The sequence below is a fragment of the Dipteris shenzhenensis genome, chromosome 15 (assembly GCF_047967505.1).
Source record: "Dipteris shenzhenensis isolate YYH24624 ecotype China chromosome 15, Dip_SZ_1.0, whole genome shotgun sequence".
NCBI classification, from domain to species: Eukaryota; Viridiplantae; Streptophyta; class Polypodiopsida; order Gleicheniales; family Dipteridaceae; genus Dipteris; species Dipteris shenzhenensis.
In genome coordinates this window covers 2,053,534-2,072,842 of record NC_141610.1, presented here as the reverse complement: position 1 = coordinate 2,072,842, position 19,309 = coordinate 2,053,534, and the positions used below count along the sequence as shown (strand labels likewise).

Below are 19,309 nucleotides of genomic sequence, written 5' to 3'. Positions count from 1 at the left end.
ATCTGTCCTCGGAAGATCGCACCCCCAGAAAGGTGTTGCATACATGACAGTCGGCCGCACCAGTGTGTCCAAAAGCCAACCCTTCGTCGGTGGATCCTGGAAGTGCGCCTGGAAACATTGCCGCTCTAGTCTAGCCAAAGCACTATGCCCTCATGTGAGCCGTGCCTGGGCTGCATGTTTCATCGTGAAGATGGGTCCTGTGAAGACTGCTCCCAAATATGTGTATGACTGCACTATCTCCACTAGCTCACCAAGATAGGTGAAACCAAGTCGGTGAGTCACTGCTCGTGAGGTGTTGAAGATCATAACCTTAGTTTTCCCAAGGTTGACCGTCATCTCTCTCTCTCTCTACAAAACACCTCTAATGCCTCCAAGTCTCTCTGCAGCCCCTCCACTCAAGAGGATATGAGGACTATATCATCAGCATATAACAATATCTGTATGAGGAGATCCCCTAGTAATGAGCCCTCGCCACCTAGACGATCTATGAAAGATGTGATCTCATCAATCCAAAAAGAGTCAGTGAGAGAGGGCAGCCCTGCTTCACCCCAATGGTGCTCTCGACCCAATCCGATAGACCGCTGGGGCACGGACCCTGCCTCTGACTGACTCATATAAGCTCATCACACCCCAAATCAGCATCTCTGGGATCTGCATCTCCTATAGTCTCCTGATCGTGCAGGATCGTGGAACAGTGCCGAAGACCTTTCAAAAGTCTACGAAGCATGTGTAGACTCTTTGATGTCTAGATCTCGCCTCCTCAACGATAGCCCTCGGAGTGAAAATGTGGTCTAGAGTAGAGTGTTGCCTCCTGAATCTTGCCTGCCCTAGTGCTCGCTGCCCCCGTGCCACTGTATGACTGCTGATCTCTCTCTCTAGTACCGATCCATAGATCTTGGCCAGGGTGTGGCCAATCATGAGGGTGCGATAGTTCCCGTTGTCCATGAGGTCTCCTGCCTTGTGTATCGGTACAATAGTAGTGGTGCTCCATGCTAGTGGGAACCGTAACAAACTGCAACGTTAAACATATGTGCAACGATCGGTGCTAGGACCTCCTGCCCATGTGTGAAGTGCTCTGCTGTCCGAGGCCCTTCGTGATCATGTGCTTTCCAGTTGTGGAGTCGGTGAAGTGTAGCCCACACATTCTGCGTAGTGACTAGATGACAGGTAGTGGGCCTGGGAATAGAGGACATGTCTAGCGGTGTCTACCTCGGGACATTATATAAGGAGCATGCATAAGTGTGCCACGTGCCCAGATCAATGATTTTTTTTTTGCAAAAAGTAGTGCTAATTATATTACTTTGAAGACGGGAATACAAGAAGGCCTTACCGCCGGTGGGCTGCTATCACCAAACGGATAAAGCCCTGGAGAAACTCAAAAACAGATGTACAAGCCTCTCAGGGCGTAATCAGTTGGGTGTGGACAAACAGCCAAAGTGGGGGCGAGTATCGCCACTAAAGACTCTAAGCGGTGTGCTGGAAGAAGAGCTCCTGATGATCCCAGTCTCGAAGGAAACGACATCCTTTTCCTTCCTTGCCCGAGAGTCTCCTTGGATCTGATCCCACTGACCCTTGAGCGTATGAATGATCGTGCTCCAGGTGTCAGCCAGGATTTGTGTCGCAGATGGTGCCTGGTCTCCCAGTATCTGTGAGCATCGGGAGGTCCAAATGTGCCAACCCACAATGCTCCTGATGATCTCCCAAACAAGGTGTCGGGTCATCGCACCTGCATCTCTCTCTGTCAGCTACCAGGGGAAGCTCTCCATGCGTGCCCATGTACCCTGGGTAATGAGGAAAACCGGGTCCTGTGGTGAGAACTCGTAGGCCAGGTGATGCCCCATCTCTGTGCTGCACCAACAGAAGGCTCCCCAGGTGATCGGTCCTAGCTCAGGTGCAGCCCGCGCTAGGATCCCCATGGCTCCCTTCCACACTGCCTGGGCATGTGTACAACCCCAAAGGCAGTGCTTCAGGGACTCCTCGTCCTGCTGACAAATCTAGCACCGCCCGTCCTGCCCCATCCAGGTGGTCTGTTGCTCTTTCAAAATGACTCGATAGGCTTTGCATGTAGGGGGATCCTGCTGGGCCTCCGATTCCTGGCTGGGAGCCGCCATATCAAGTGGTGACAAAGAACCTCCAACGCCTCTCACCATCACCAGTGCAGCTCTTGGTAGCAGACAACAACGGAGGCGCCATAGCGGGAAAGGGCAAGGCAAACGGAGCAGCCGATACCACAAGAGCCACTCGTAACGATGGCAACGCGGCCTGCGAGGAGAGGCTGGGAGGCCATGGCTTGATAAAGAGAGAGACTATCGCCCGGATCGGTGATGGGGATGGGTGGCTTCCCCTCCGAGAGGAATCCCCACCCAATGGTTGGGTCTCCCCCTCGAAATGATCTGATGATCTCATCCATCAAATGTGAGAGGAAGGCTCGTCTCTTATGACGTGTCAACCACTGAAAGATCTTGTGTGCCCCATGTGACGTCAACTGACCCAAGGCTCGCTCTCGTGTGAGGTGGACCCGCATCTCTCTGCACTCATCATCAAACCAAGGGTTTTGAGGCACTTCCCATCTTGTACCCGTGAAGATCGGGTCGTAGGAAAGGATCTGGTGGCAGCATCGTGTATCACTGTGACAAGGGTGGCTGAGGCATGGGCAAGGTCTAAATCAGCCTCCAATAAGGCTAGAAGCTCTCTAGCTAAGTGAACACACACATACACTGGATCAAGGGCATGGTCAAAGTGGAACTGGGTATGGGTAGCGGTAGGAACTCTCCCTGTGCCTGTTGTAGTAGCAAGAACATCGAAGGCCAGATATGAGTGGTCGGCTCCCAGTGGTGGGCGGGGGGGGGGATGGTGAGGTCATGTACCCATGAGACAAAAGCCAATGGGCCCAATAGGTAGTCCACTGTGCTAGTTCCGCCTCCATGTGGAAAGCATGTGAAACCCTCAGATGATGGCCATCTCTAAAGGCCATTGTAGATGATGAGGTCGTGGACAGCTCCCAACTCAAGCACGTGTCGCATGTATGCTGTCACATGTGAAGTTCTGCAGAAAGTCTCCGAATCCCAAGTTCTCCTGCATCTAACTCTGGCACCATGTTGGGGTCTCTCTCATACGTGAAGTCAAGTAAGTCCACTTGCCTATCCCTCGTCCTTGCATCGAAATCCCCCAGAAGGAGGGCGTCTCCTTGTCTGGAGAGCTCTGATATCATCATGTATTGTCTCATAAGGACTGTGCCCCTCTATCGTGACATCATGGGCATATGAGGACGTGTGTGGAGGAAAATAGCATATTGCAATGAAGATCAGTCGGGCATCTAGTAGCTATACTCGTATCCACATGTGACGTGCATGTTCCTCTCTCTGTACCACAAATATGAGTGGTCTCAAGTGTGTTTTGAAAACGACAGCTACACCTCCAGAGCCTCGTACTCCACTCTCTCTCCACATTTCTCTCCTATGAGCAAACTCCCAAATGTACCCTGTCACTGTGGGCAGCCCTCTCTCTCGGCTCTCATGTGTCTCAGTGTAGAAGATGATGTCTCTGCCTGTGTACGTCTCCGAGAAGCCACCTGGGTCAGACCAAAGTGTACCATTACAGTTCCATACAGCCATACTCAGCTTGTTATGTGCACTCCTCTCCCGGCTCTGACACCGTCATAGTTCACCCTCTTCCTTCGCCGCTTCTCCCGTCCCTTTGTCAGCTCTTTCTCGAATAATCACTTTGCCATCCCTATAGGCAGCCCATTTCCCCGCTTCCCTTGCTGCCATGACCCATGTCATGCCTTCCCTTCTATGTTCCTGCTGTAAAAGGGTGAGGTCATCATCCAAGTAGATCTTGGTCCCCTTCAAGGATGCTCGCATGCTCATGAGGTTGGACCTATCAATTGCAATCCGAAGTTTCAGCACTAACGGTCTTGTTTGCATCTCCATCTTCCCGACCCTCCAAGCTGCCTCACATGTGAGGTTGACTCCCATCTTTGCAAAAAGGGCTTGAGCATCTGCCATTGGGGTGTCTCCCACTATGAAACCTCTAACTAGCACATTCATTACTTTACTGGCCCATCTCTTCTCTTCCTCTAGTGTCTCAGAAATGAATTCTTTTTTGGGGCCTGCTGATCCCTTTTTAACAACTTCTGTCCATTCAAGCATTACTGCTTTCCCCTTGTTGAGCTGTTGTGTAAATTCAGCATGCTTACCATTCATGGTAGTCTGCATGGCCTCCATCTCTTTCTTAAGAGCTGCATTTTCTGCTTTGAGCTCATTTATAGCTTTGAAGCCACCATCTGATGTTGTTTGTTTGCCCTTCATTTGTTGTAACTCAGTCCCCAATGTGTATAATTGGTCTTGTAGCTTGGTCTTCTCATTTTCCCATTCTGTTCTCTCCTTCTCCCATTCTTCTTTCTTGGCTTTCTCCTTTCTCCATTCCTCTTGTACCTTCCCACCTTGTTTCCGAATCTCAGCCAGTGTTTTGTCCACGTGCTTTTTCAGCCAATAGGGCCACATTGGTGGCCTCCAAGCTATCTATTTTCTCTATCAACACAAGGCAGATTTTGTTAAGGCATGTGAGCACTTCTGTAATGCCTTTGTGAGCTGTCCCTGTAGAGAGGGCTGCCATGGCTGTCTCCAAAGCTAGTTTGCCCCATGTGTCTTCTATTCCCGCTCTTGTAGGCATGGTCCTCTGTCTCAACTGGCTCACCACTGTGTTTTATGTCTTTCTTGCCTCTTGTTTTCTGGTCATGAGCTGTCAATTGTGTGAAAACTGACCTCTCTGCTCCACTGTTTTTTTTTTTGTTTTTTTTTTTTTGCAGGCCCAAGATGTTTTGGATGGAGCCTTGGAGCCTGGAGCAGGTCGAGGGTGTGTAGGGCAGTGCGCCTTGTGTGCACTGTTTTGTGCAGACTTTGATTGGGCCTAGGCAATGCCTAAGGCTTTAGGGGCTGCGCTGAGCAGCCTTGCTTGGCCACACCAAACTAGTGACTGCTCCTAGCAGTCACGTGGCCTAGTGAGCAGCCACGCAATAGGCGTAGCTCATTCCATGGGGCCTAGGAGAGGCCCGTGGTGCCAACAAAGGTGCCATTGAAGGCGTAGCAGCAGAGTCGGGCAGGGAATGAAGAGCAGGCCATGGGGGCAGGTCGCGCAGCAGCAGCGGGTACCGGAAGCGAAGAAGAGCAGGCCACGGGGGTGAGGCAGGACACGGGGGTGAGGACGCAGCCTGCAAAGGTAAGGGAAGTAGCTCGCGGGGGTGAGGGAGCAGGCTAGCGGAGGTTGGCAGAGAGAGAGAGAGAGAGAGAGAGAATGAAAGAGAGGAGAGTAGAGGGAAGACACGGGGAAAAGAAAAGAACAGGAATGGAGAGGGATTTGAGAGGGGCAAGGAGTGAGAGAGAGAGAAGGGGGGGGGGGGGATGGAATTGATTTGAGGAGGCTTAATTCCCCTCCAATAAAACACTTAGCCTACAAAAAAGAAATATGCATCATGTGGAGGAACAAATAAAGACTATCTCTGCCTCCATAAGGACATGCATGACATCATGCTCTGCATCCCAACAGCCACACCAAAATTGTGAGAGATTTTTGGAGGGCACCATGGCATGGCTGCTTCTTTGCCGGCGTTTGTAATGGTGGTACGTTATGAGCACCGCAAGTGAGAAGAGGGATACAATATGGACATGGGAGTGTGGAAATGCATGTAAAGAGAGTGTGTGATTACGAAGGGGAAGGGGTAAAAGGAAAGAGGGATGATGTGGGGGAATATACAAGGAAAGAAAGAGACACCATGGGGAAGGGGGTGAGAGCGGCTCCATGGGGTAAAGTTGTGAAGAGCTACTGCATTAAGGCCAACCATTACAAGAACGCATAATAGATGGAACCGTGGGAGAGTATGAATGTGAGTGTGTGTCGCATCAAGCAAGAGGCCCCCATTTTATAGCCAATTCTTCCCTCATTAATTGACATCCCACCTACAAGGCGGATGGGGATATTTTCCATGTGAGCATCTTTGCTAATATCTCTCAATTGGGTGCGACAACCCTTAGCCTCATTTTTTACATAAATCAAGATCCTATCCCCAAGTCAAGAGTGGATGACTTGCCTCCTTGGAAGCTTTGTAGGCCATTCTATGGGCTATCCATAGGTGCCACTCATTCCTTGGTATGTGCCTTGTAGGCCTAGTTACAGTCAGTTAGGTTAGTTGGTACAGTTAGTACATGTACCACTTAGGATAGTTAGGACACTTAGTCCAGTTAGGGCAATTAGCCCTAGGGTTTTGTTATATTGGCTCCCTCTTGAGCCTCCACTCAGTTTTGCAGCAATTCATTACAGCAGCTCGTTTTTGTCTTCTCTCCTTCATTTTTTAGCTTCCATTGCTTGCCCTAGCCTACAATGGTATTAGAGTAGGTTGGGGATTCATTCCTACGGCCATTGGCAGCTTATTCAAGCTGTTTGGCAGCCACTGGACCTCTCTTTTCTGCTGGTTTACTGGTTTTCTTCACACCCGTGAGCGTTTGTGGCCTCTCCAAGCACTTCTGTCACGATTTGACACGGGAAGACCGCATTTTTGGAGCAGCTACCACGAAGGGAGTCGCATAACGGAGCATTTTTTGTTGTATTTACCTCACACATGCAGTTCCGTACAGCCGTACGGACTGTATGGATCTGACAACGCAGCATTTGATGCTGTACGGAACACAGCGACAGCACTTGATGCAGTTTTGACGTTGTATGGAATAGTGTGCCAGTATTTAATGCATTTATGGAGGCTGTACGGACTTGGGGATCATCATTTAATGCTGTAGGGACTCATTTATTGAGGGTATCATCTGTACTGACAGTTTCCAAGCAGTTCCAGTGCATTTCTACCTTCTTGACCTGCCTCGAAGCTCGTGCCAACATTCCGAAGATCTTTCCGTGCTTTCTCGTGGTGCATGCCAGTGCTAGAAGACATTTGGAGCTTGCTGAATTGATCCGGAGGTCTCTCCTTCGGCCCATTCCTTCGCATTTGGCTTCCCTTTGCCTCGGGCTACGAGTTTCTCTCCATTGGATCACTCTCCTCTCATTTCCAAGTGCTCTCCTCCTCGTGGAGCAGTTTCTCTTGCTGTAACTCTCCCCAACATAAAAACAAAGGCAAAGGCAAGGTTTCAACTGGTAAACCCCCTCATTCACATGCTGGTCACTCCCATGATGCTGCTTCTTCGGGGGATAAGAAGAAGAAGAAGAGATGCAACTATTGCAGGAAACCTGGGCATGATATTTCTGAATGTATGAAGAGAATTGCATCTGAGAAGAAGTTACTTCTTGCAGGAAGTTATTCAGCTCCCTTGAGCATGCATCTAAGGGGGGGACAGTCACATGTGCCAATAATGCATCATATACAGTGAGAGGCATTGGGCAAGTTGCTCTTACTTCTGTTTGTGGTGGTCTAGTCACTCTAGAGAATGTGCTTTATGTTCCAGGCATTCGCAAGAACCTCATCTCTATTTCAGCCATAGCTACTTGTGGCTATCGGGTTCTCTTTCATGGTGTTCAGTGTGCGGTTTATGATGCTACACATGCCTTTACCATGGTTTTGAATGGCACATTGACTAGAGGGCTGTCTAGACTTGATGCCTATGACAGATGCTTGAATGATGCTGCACTTGCAAATGCAGATGCCTTTGTTGTTGATTCCTCTACCATGGCAGATACCCATTTGTGGCATGAGAGGTTTGGACACCTCAACCTTGGGGCTTTGGTGAAGCTACATAAGGATGGTATGGTTATTGATCTTCCAAAAATTCATATACCTTCAAAGCATGTTTGTGAACCATGTTTGCTTGGTAAGATGCACCGTTTTGCATTTCCCAAGGATGGTGCCTCACGCAAGCTTTATTTAGTTCATAGTGATGTTTGTGGACCCATGCGGGTTGAGCTCTTGGGGGATTCTATTATTTTGTCACATTCATTGATGACTTCACCAAGTATACTTGGATTTTCGCATTGAAATCCAAATCTGAAGTTTCTCCATGCTTCAGGCATTTTATTGCCTTGGCTGAGAATGAGAGGCTAAAAATTGCTCACCTTAATACAGACAGGGGTGGTGAATATATGTCAAAGGAGTTTGCTGTCTTTTTGACCTCACGTGGCATTCATCATCAATGCACGGTGCCTTACACTCCTCAACAGAATTCCGTGGCTAAAAGAAAGAATAGATCAGTGATAGATCAGTGATGGAGCTGGACAAGTGTATGTTAAAAGGCAAGCACTTGCCTAACAAGTTGTGGTTGGACGCCGTTATGTGTGCTAATGACATTTTGAACACATGTCCCACAAAGGCATTGCAAACCATAAGCCCAGGATTTCTCACGAGAGGACTTTTGGATGCTTGGCATATGCCCATGTGCCTTCTCAGACACGCACCAAGTTGGATGATAAAGCTGTCAAATGCATTTTTATTGGGTATAGCTCACAGAGCAAGGGCTATAAGCTCTACCAGCCCATGGGCAAGTGTTTGTCAGTAGGGATGTTGTATTTGATGAATCCTCCACTATGCCTTTCCTGGACTGTCAAAAACAGCCCGTTGTTGATGCCCCATATCTCTTTGACAGCTTAAGGCCTTTGTTTCCATCAAATGCTCATGATGATGTCACATCTAAGATTGCTCCTCCTAAATGTGTTGGTCATTTGCAGCCACACGTGTAGCATAATATTCAGCCCCATTTACAGCCTGATATGCCTCACCTTGATCACGATATTGTGCACAGGAGCCTAAAAAGGGCTATGCTTAGCAGTAAGGCATTGACTTTGAGAAGACTTTTGCCCCCACTTTTATTGTTATTGCCTTTGCTGCCCACTTTCATTGTCAAGACAACTTTCCTTCATGGGATTTTCAGGAAGAGGTCCATGTTTCCAACCTCCTGGCTTTGAGGTTGAAGGTTCTGAAAATAAGGTATGTCGCTTAAAGAAATCCCTATATGGATTGAAGCAGGCATCCCGGGCTTGGTATTCCAGGATACATGCTCGTTTGCCTACCCTTGGCTTTCAGAACAGCCCTACTGAGGCTACCCTTTACATCCGCAAGAGTGGGACAGATTTGCTGATTTTAGTACTCTATGTGGATGACATGCTTGTGACTAGGACACATGCTGAGAAAATTGCAGCTTTTAAGCTTGACTTGCACAAGTCATTTGCTATGTCTGATCTTGGTCTTTTGCATTACTATCTGGGCATTCAATTTGCTAGCAGTGAGGGGGGCATTTTGATGTCACAATCTAAGTATATTGGACAGCTTTTGCAATGTTTTGGTTTGAAGATTGCAAGCCGGTATCCACACCATTACAGCCTAGTTTTCACTTATCTTCTGAGGATGGCAGCAGTGCATGTGATGTCACTCTCTATCAGCAGGCAGTTGGTTGTTTGATTTACTTATGCCATACGAGACCCAATCTTCAGTATGATGTTTCACAGTTGAGCAGATATATGCACAGGCCCTCTAAGCACTATTGGCAGGCCGTGAAGCGTGTCTTCACGTATCTCAAAGGCACTCAACATTTGGGCCTCCTTTATGAGGCTGATTCTTCACTTGTTATGCATGGATTCACTGACAGTGATTGGGCTGCTGTTCGGAAACCCGTGTGTCACAGTGGCAACTATTTCATGCTTGGTACTTCAAGCATCTCTTGGTTCAGCAAGAAGCAGACTACAGTTGCTACTTCTAGCTGTGAAGCTTAGTACAGAGCAGCTTTTTCAGCTACTGTGGAGTGTGTTTGGCTCCGGAAGTTACTTGCAGATCTTCATGCATGTCAGACTGCTCCTACCGTCATCTTCATTGATAGTCAAATGCTTTGGTTGTTGCACAGAATCCTATTTTCCATGCTCGCACAAAGCATATTGAGGTTCACTATCACTATGTCAGAGAGAGATTATCAGTAGGTGATATTCAGTTGTCTTATGTTCCCACTGTGAAGACAACTTGGCAGGTCTTTTTACGAAGGCTCTACCTCGACCTAAGTTTGAAGCTTTTCGGCAAGCTGCAACCTTAGTACCTTTTGTGACTTGATCTGTTGTACTCTGTACAATCGTAGGTTGCTATATCCCTACAAGATGAACATGTACAACCATGACATTAGATATTTAGGTATCCTGACCCATGTCCAGGATACTTCAGCCCATACCATGGAGGGGGGTTTGTAGGCCATTCTATGGGCTATCCATAAGTGCCACTCATTCCTTTGTATGTGCCTTGTAGGCCTAGTTATAGTTAGTTAGGTCAGTTGGTACATTTAGTACATGCACCACTTAGAACAATTAGGACACTTAGTCAAGTTAGGGCACTTAGCCCTAAGGTTTTGTTATATTGGCTCTCTCTTGAGGTTCCACTCAGTTTTGCAGCAATTCATTACAGCAGCTCGTTTTTGTCTTCTCTCCTTCATTTTTGAGCTTCCATTGCTTGTCCTAGCCTACACTCTTCCCCTAATTTAAGATGCACACAAAGCATCTAGGACGACAAGAATGCGACGACCCTTAGCCTCGTAATTTTCATAAATCAAGATCCTATCCCGTAAGTAAAGATGGATGACTCACCTCTTTTAATATGCATACAAGCATCTATAAGAACAAGTGGAGGGTTAGCTCAAAGATGCTTGCCACCTCATCTTACTTCCCTCTTATAATATACTATATGCTTGGATTATGCACAACCACACTATTCAATGCACACATGGGGCCATCTGCATGAAAGGTTGGCACATAAGTAAGTTGCCAACCATGGGTCCTTGGCGCTTTTATTTTATACAATGCATGCCACTTAATATTGTGCCCATTGAGATTAATCACAATTACATTGGTCTTTTTGGACAATTCACAATACACTGAGTGGAGACTTTAAGAACAAAATGACCGCTCTAGAGTCACACGAAGATGGTGCCCAAGAGGTGTGTCGGGATTGCTGCAATAACAGGCAGCAGTATGAGTATGTATTCTCATTTATTTATTGTTGAATTCAATAAGCTGCTTGGAGTGTATGGTTGGAAGGTTAAAGACTTGCCACACAGCCAGCACAGCCAGAAGGGGCAGCTTCATAGCACATACATGTAAGGCCTCCTGCTTGGCAGTGAGTTAGCAACACAGACATCTTGGAGGCTTTTACGCTGGCAAGGTCAGTTGTCAAAGAACTCTTGCCAAAGAGATCTAGTTGCAGAATGCTGGAGATTCATGGAGCAAACTTTTGTCAAACACTTTGTGTCAAGGGTGAGGGAGAGTACGGATGGAGCCTTGGAAGGCTCGAGATCCAAACTTGAGGATTGCTCACAGGGAACATTGATCCTGGATGGAGATTTCCACAGAGAGATTTGTAAAACAGTTGCTACAACTTGGAGGGCAGATACCTCAGGTAAAATGTGATCATGCAGAGGGGGTTTGCATATGCCTTGGACCACACCATCAAAGAGCAGATGCTGGAGTATGATCTACAGGTGTTTGGACTCTACATGGAGGACATCTTCAACGTGTTCCTAAGCGCTCTTCTTAAGGAGCCGTGGAGCACGTTCTTCAAGGGGTGGGCTACGGGATCACAACTGCTCATCATCGAGAGGCGTATCAGAATATCAGAGCCCAACGTAGCTGATGCCTCAGACAGACACCTAAGACAGATAGAAGCTCTGATGCCTCCTCAGGGCTCACACATAGGGCATTGCTCCAAATGTAACAGAGCAATCACAGCCTAGCTGATGCCTTCAGACACCCACCTTAGAAGGATGCAAGCTTTGATGCCTCCTAAGGACTTGCACGTAAGGCATTGCTCCAAATCTAACAGCACAATCATATCTAGCATATCTCAATGTACTCTATGCCTGGCCTTAACAAATAAGTTGATGCCGAAAGTAGTGGCAGTTGGAAGGGCAGGTGAGATATTTCTATGGTTGAAGTAATTTCAATTAATCATTAGGCATTTTTTCTCAATCGTAACAAGCCGAGTGGGATAGAGAGCTGCCATGAAATCCCCAAGAGGAAAACATAAAGGGGTACTTTAAGAAGTAAAAGAAAACAGGAATTACAAAACAAGGAGAGAAGGCAATATACACAGGAAAGCTAACAATAAAGGGGAGGCCCAATATACACAAGAAAGCTAACATCCCAAGAGGAAAACATAAAGGGTACTTTAAGAAGAATAAGAAAAAGGGATATAAAAGGAATCACAAAACAGGAGAGGAGGCCCAATATACATAAGAAATCGAACAAGGTAGATTCCTTTGAAGTCTTGACAGCATCACTTACAAGGATTTTACATATTAGAACCTAGCAGTCCAAAAAGTTCTGCATCTGACAATCAGCCTTTAACCCTAATTTGAACAAATTATGGAATACTGAGAAAAACAGACAAAGAGGAGAACCTTATCGAAATCCACGATGAGTGTGATCATATAAGCATTGGAAGGAATTCTGAGCTCCATTTCTATTACTCCTGGTGATCTTCTATCCTCTGAAGGAATAACTTGCATCCATTTAACAACTTCCTGAAATGGCTGTGGTTGTTCATCTACCAAAACCTGCAAGGTGTGAAGATATAAACGGATGTACCATGGAACAACTTGAAAGATCATCACATCTGTTACAGAGTGTGGGGATGCACTTTTGCTCACAGTCTGTCCTCCCATATCTACTGAACTGTTTGCCTGGGGTTGATTGGATTTTAAAACTATTGCAATGGCACCCCTTGCATTGCCACTTCCAACTAAGAAGCGAGTTGCTCGGAAAGGGCCTCGAGTTGGAGTCCATGCAAATGGAACCTTCCATGATATCCCTACATCCAGAGAATGAACGTTTGCATGTTTTGGAACTGCAAAAGAAAGTAGCAAATTTGAAAGGACTTTGTTTTCTCCAATATCTCCAACAAATTTGGCATCCCAGAAAACATTTTCTGGTAATCCATGTAAAACATATGCATTGTTTTCAACAAGCTCGTTGAGTAATGCAGAACCCTGTCCATCCATTGGGCATTCTCTCTGTGGCTTTGTCAAGTCTTCCTGTGCTTCCTCCAAATGAGTAGAAAGCCCACCTTTACAATGTGCCACATGTGTGGCACTCCTTTCCTTCCATCCTCCAGCAGCACCAGACTGCTCAAGCTTCTCAACAAGCGGCCCTTCCAACTCCAAGTAAACAACACTAGACTTAGCAAGAGGACAGCCTGCTGATAAATCTCTTCCAAAAAGTGATGAAAGCGACCAATCAGGTTGCATCCTTGTAGTCTTCGTCCCAGGTCTTGAAGATGTTGTCTGAGAAGGTTGAATGACAAGGGTCAAAGTTTGTTGTAAAAGGGTCCCCTGATGACCACCCACTGCTTGTAACTCAAATTCATCAGATCTAACATACAGGCGCAATGAATGATACCAGCCCTTGTAAATCACAGGTCTGTCAAGGAGTGTGGCTAGTCCAGCCTTGTCCCTACATGGCAGCAATTTTAGCCATGGTGTTAGATTCTCTGTGCAGACTGCCTCTCGAGGCAATGCCCCGTATCTCATGCGCCCCAGAAGTTCTCTCTTCCTACCCCCAATATCTAACCTCTGTTTTGCTGTTTGACCTGGAATGCAAGCTGGACCTGTTGGCTGCTGACAACAATTTACAGCTGTTTCAGAAGTTCCTGTGCCCAAATTACAAGGCCCACAGTTGCCAAGATCAGGCCTAAATGTGCGAACTGGGTTTGCAATCATTGCAGGTGACTCCAAGAAGTTGAGAGAGGCACAAAAAAGTCCAGACAAGGCATGAGTGAGATTTCGCCAAGTTGCATCGATCAGCTCATCTGGCACCCCAAACACAGCCCACAGTTCAACACCGGACGGTTTAGCATTTGAACTCGCCAAAGGATCCATACCTCCCCACCGATCATAGTTCCACCTTCCCTGTGTAAAAGAAATCTCCATTTCCTGTATCTGAAATTTTCGAACCTGCAGAAATGAAGGCAAGGAGCATATGGGAAACACCTCTGCCAATACTATAACACAACATAAACAAGCAGACAAGTAGTGCTCTTACATCTATTGGACAAAATTGTTGCCACCTTTAAACTCGAAATCCCAAAAGACATTAATGTAAAAAGGTCCCCTTGTACAATCACTCACCAGCTGATAAATTGTTTTTGGGAAAAGCCGATGGTGTTGTCCATATGTGTTAGTCGGTGGCAACTTATTGGTAAAGTGGAAATGCGTCAGCACTTTGCCATCAGGCAAAGGCCTTAAGAGCAGCTCTTCTGAAAACTCCTCTACACTCTGAGTTAATGACAAGGTCCACGTTCCACAACATGTGAGCAAAAGAACGTACAGAGGCAAATGCATCATCGTTCTTTTCCCGAGAAGACTGGAAATGAGGGATTGCCCGTCATTTGCCTCCCAGTAAGCCGCTGCCACCGCTTCCTGCCACCCTTGAAAAAGGGTACTTTAACATCTTGCTGAAAATCTGGAGCTCCGTATGAGCTATGTAGACCAGGTCTCTGTGAGTCATGTAGAAACCCACTTACAAACACAAAAACTACCTTCACGCATTGCTTCAATCCTAAGACGGAAGATCCTACGGAAAATATAGGCTGAAATAAATACTAGTGGATTGTCAAGAAGAGGCTACCAAAATTATACCGTCTTTCACGTAAGACGGGCTAAGAATCAACGAGTACACATGGCAAATTGGAATGCAAGAAAAGCGCATGAAAAGCAGTCCACCTCTTCTAAGAGAAACATTCAGGTTGGCGAAACAGCTTCGCAGCTCCTTGTTGACTTGGAGAATCTCAGCACCCAACGCTCTGTAAGCTCGAAGTACATTAGAGGCGATCGAGTCCAAGTGCGTGTTCCGCTCAGGCAGCATCCGAAGATCGAAGTGGGACAATGGCGCTCTGATTCGAACAAATAGGAGATCTAAGGTACGGTTACTACGAGTGCTGCATTTCTATGATTTTGCGCTACTTTCCACCTCCCATCCTCTCAAGGAGCCAGTACGTAGATCTCCTCTCTGGTTCGTGGTCATTGCAAAACGGCGTTCCATGTCTCTCATGCCGTCCAAACTTCGCATCAAATACTACATTCCTATGTCCACCAGCTTCTCGGCGACAATTGAGAGTCTCATGAATCATCAATCACTGATCACTGTTACAAAAACAGACCTCCTATGACCAAACCAACAGATGATCAACGACTTTGCCTTGATTGAATCGAGTTTTCCACAGATTTGGAGTGTCAAAGATGTGCAGATTTGAACTCTTGGCTTGAATCATGTGAGAAAAACTAGCTCAGTGCAGCAAATTAGCCTGCCTTGCTTGCAAAAAGTGCACCATTATTGCTATTTCTTCTTCCTACACAATCAAGAAACCCTATGTCAAGGCCTTATGACAATGAGGTAGTTTTTAGAAATTTAATGCCAAGTTGGCATCTTGTCTCCCATGTTTTCCCCACAAAACTAGGGAGCTCCTAGGCTCAATGTTTAACTGGGAAAAAAGATTGTGTGAAGCATATGAGACATAAAATCCACATTTTCACCAAACATTACAATATTCAACATGGGGAATTAGTTTTTAACCCTTTTCCCCCCATCTCATTAGCACTTTAGTTAGCCTTTTAATTTAACATTCAATTTATCTTTAAAGGGCGCACATGTTAAGCTATATTCAACAAGAGGGAGCCAAAAGTTATATCGCACACTAGTGAGTAACCCTTTCGTAAATGGGGAGCCCAGCAACCAAGCCAAACATAAGTTTGCATAGGTAAATTTTAGCCAATTATGTGGATGGGAAAAGAGCACAAGTACTTCACTTCACATCTTCATTTTTCAAGGAGTCTTTTGAAAAGCAAAGTCATGTTTTTGTTTTCCATGGTAACTTCTCTCTCTCTCTCTCTCTCTCTCTCTCTCTCTCTCTCTCTCTCTCTCTCTCTCTCTCTCTCTCTCTCTCTCTCTCTCCCTCTCTCTCTCTCTCTCTCATATATGTGTGTGTGTTTCTTGGCAATTGTTAGTGTGAAAGAGCACAACTTTAAATGAGGACACACAATCCAACATTCAATGCATACAACAAAAAGAGAATGAGAGAGATCACACATAGTTGGCTATACAAAAATGTAGACTCTCACATAGGCAAAAAGATGAAAATGATACAATATATATTGAACCCTAAATGGGTTGGCCTAACTTGTCCATAAGGACTATTCACACAGGGATTTAAGATCCCTTCTAGAGTCCTCTATCCTCCTATCTATCTATCCATGTATACACCATATGAACACATGTTACACATATGTACATGGATGGTGACCAGCCCAATGACCCATATACTTCAACACTCCTGTGTCATTGGTGGATGGCCTCTATGTCACAAAGAGATAAGCAATATTTAAACTTCTCAAACTGCAGGACAAATCTATTGCATTGTCCTCAGAGAAACACTGAAGTAGCTAGACAATTCCATCCTGTCATATGAAATGGTAGTGGACATCGATGTGCTTTGACTACCCATGATCTTTTGGATTCTTCGCCAACCCAATGGCACTTTGGCTATCACAAAAGATCATGTTAGTACCATATTGGAGTACACCAAGATCCTCCAAGAGCCTGTGAAGCCACATGCACGTCATGCAAGCTATAGACTCAGCCTCCTCTATTGTAGACAATGCCATAGTGGTTTGCTTCTTGCTAGACCAAGATACAGAATGAGCATTCAACATGAATGTGTATTTGAAATAGACTTAGATTTGGGGTTGCCTCCCCAATCTTCATCATAGAACCCTTCCAGTTGTGGTTCTGCATATGGGCTCTCTTTTAGATATGCCATCCTATGATTGGCTGTCCCACTAAGGTATCTAGAAATCTACATCACCCCATTGCCATGAACTAACTCAAAAGTATCTCTTCATAGCACATATTATGCCATGTTAATGCCATCAAGTAAATGATATTACCAAGTGCCTATTGGTAAAGCATAGGATTTGAAAAATCTACACTCTGCAACTTTAGCATCTTATGCATGATCTCACTAGGTGTACTCACAAGGATGGCAACTACTCCAATATTGAGTCAATATATCATGTTTTACTCGAAATATGCCCTCCTCTGTCTATTCTATCTCAGTACCTAAAGTAGCTTTGTCCTTATGAGATCTATGATATGTTGATGAATTGAATAATGATTATAGACTAGCATTGAAGCCAGTCTTCCCTTGAATGGCATTATAATCTCTAATTTGATCCGGTGTGGGATAATCATAGGTGAGTTGGTCTACACTCAACATTCGAATGAAGATAGAAAAGGATGAGGTAATGTATAAGATGCTATTGATGCCCTTACCCTTGTCCTTATATGGTTTCATTATAGTTTCTGTTGGCATAGTTATACATCTATATAGAAATCCTTATGGAACTTAGATTTTGAGTCCTCTAATTTCAGGTCCTTAGATTTGGGATCCTCTAATTTGGGTTTTGGGCATTGATGGACCTAATTTTCAAATCCCAAGAGAGTGGGTTTGGGTCCAAAGTTAGCTTATAATATTGGATTGACCTTATATATATATATATATATATATAAGAATTGCTATATTTTCCTTTATGAATAAAGTTATTAATGAGTTTTTAATAAGAAATTTGTATATAGATAAGGAATCCTCATGAGTTACCATATTTTAGGACCATCAATTCTTGCTTCTAGTTTTGCTAGTCTAGATCTTGAATTTATGTATTCCTAGTCTCCATTGTATGCTTTTTGAGTTAACAGCTAGTTGCCTCACTACTTGATGTTGTCTAGCCATGTGCTTGTAGATGGCCTTGTCTCAAGCTTGAGTAAAGCTTAGGTGTCATAGTCCATGTAATGCCTTTGTTTATGTTCCTTTGCTTTTATGTCTGGGTCATTGATGTAGTTGGAGACTAATTAGCTACTCAATCGGCTCAAATAGAGATGTCGCATTAGATGTGCTTGACTCGTCTTATGAGCTTGTTGTAAGATACTAGGCTCATGATGCTCAAGTCTATTGTGTGTCATCCAAGTCTATGCTCATACTTGCACCTCTACTAATTGAAGTGAAGGGTGTGTGATTCGTCTTTGCTCTCTGTGTGAAAACTCTAAGAGTAGACCCAAAGTAGTCTCTCCCTATCTCTCTCCCTCAATCTGACTCTATTTCTCACACAAAGGAGAGAAGAATGAACACAATGAATAACTTTCACTCCTAAAGAAGAATGAACGGAATAAATAACTATTACTCTATCTCACAATAGAGTACAAGAACAACTCACTCTCTCATGGAACAATGAATGGAATAAAGAACACTGAATGGATGGAAATCTCTCACATGAATGGAAAATTTCACTCAACAGAAGTGAATGAAATGAACTCACAATCACTTGAGAACTCTCAATCTCTCACCACTCTCTCACTTGCACCTCTAGATTGATGGCTCTCTATGGTCTATGAATGATAAAGCGATAAATATTTGTAATTTTAAATCTGTGGATATTTGTATATCTGTATTGTGCAAGAGTGAGAGTGTGAGAGCGAGATAGCAATTAGAGTGTGCAAGAGAGAGAGAGAGAGCAGTCAGGGACAAATAATACACCTGGCCCCATGAGACATTGTTAGATGTATGAATAGAGAGAGCAATATACTATGAGAGAGAGAGAGAGAGAGTAGTCAGGGACACAAAGGGAGGGAAAGAGATAGAGGGAGGGGGAGGGACACAAAGAGAGACAAAGAGAGTTAAGATTGCATTTATTCATTTGCACCTCTAAGTTAAGAAAGAGAAATATACGAAAGTTAATTAAGGTCTTTGAGAGACTATGAGATTGAAAAAACCCCAAATACAACTAATCCAAAGGGTGGAGCCACTAACAAAATACAAAAAGTGTATATGTAAAATCAATGTCCATGACAATGGAGACGAGGACAAAAAAAGGGAGATGGAGAGTGGGATATAAAGAGAGAGAGGTAGAGAATGGGAAAAGAGAGAGAGTTGAGATTGCATTTATTCATTTGCACCTTCAAGTTGAGAAAGAAAAAAATAAGAAAGTTAATTAAGGTCTTTGAGAGACTATGAGATTGAAAAAAAACCCAAATACAATTGATCCAAAGGGTAGAGCCACTAACGAAATACAAAAACTGTATATGTAAAATCAATGTCCATGACATAGATGGCTAAGGGCAACAAGGGAAAAGATGATCATCGGGTGAGAGAGAGAGAGAGAGAGAGAGAGAGAGAGAGAGAGAGAGCAAATAGGGACACAAAGGGAGGGAGATAGAGAGAGAGAGAGCAAGAGAGAGAGAGAGAGAGAGAGAGAGAGAGAGAGAGAGAGACTTTCCAAAGAAAAAACAATAAATATAAAAA

At 45.0% G+C, this 19,309-nt stretch overlaps 1 protein-coding gene across 3 annotated transcripts in view; it reads right to left on the bottom strand.

The window, feature by feature from the left end:
• Positions 1 to 15,387, bottom strand: part of LOC147893202 (GPI transamidase component Gpi16 subunit family protein) — a 52,475-nt gene extending 37,088 nt beyond the window's left edge. The window contains exons 1-3 of one of the 3 annotated variants that reach the window (XM_087385751.1): positions 14,682 to 15,387; positions 14,088 to 14,532; positions 12,363 to 13,913 (exon numbers count right to left, since the gene is read on the bottom strand). In XM_087385751.1, coding sequence (XP_087241877.1) covers positions 12,363 to 13,913; positions 14,088 to 14,303 — 1,767 coding nt within the window. In that variant the 5' untranslated portion in view covers positions 14,304 to 14,532; positions 14,682 to 15,387. The remainder of the gene's footprint in view (positions 1 to 12,362; positions 13,914 to 14,087; positions 14,533 to 14,681) is intronic. The other 2 variants (XM_087385750.1, XM_087385749.1) reach the window with 2 other exon arrangements.
• Between the last annotated feature and the right edge of the window lie 3,922 nt (positions 15,388 to 19,309).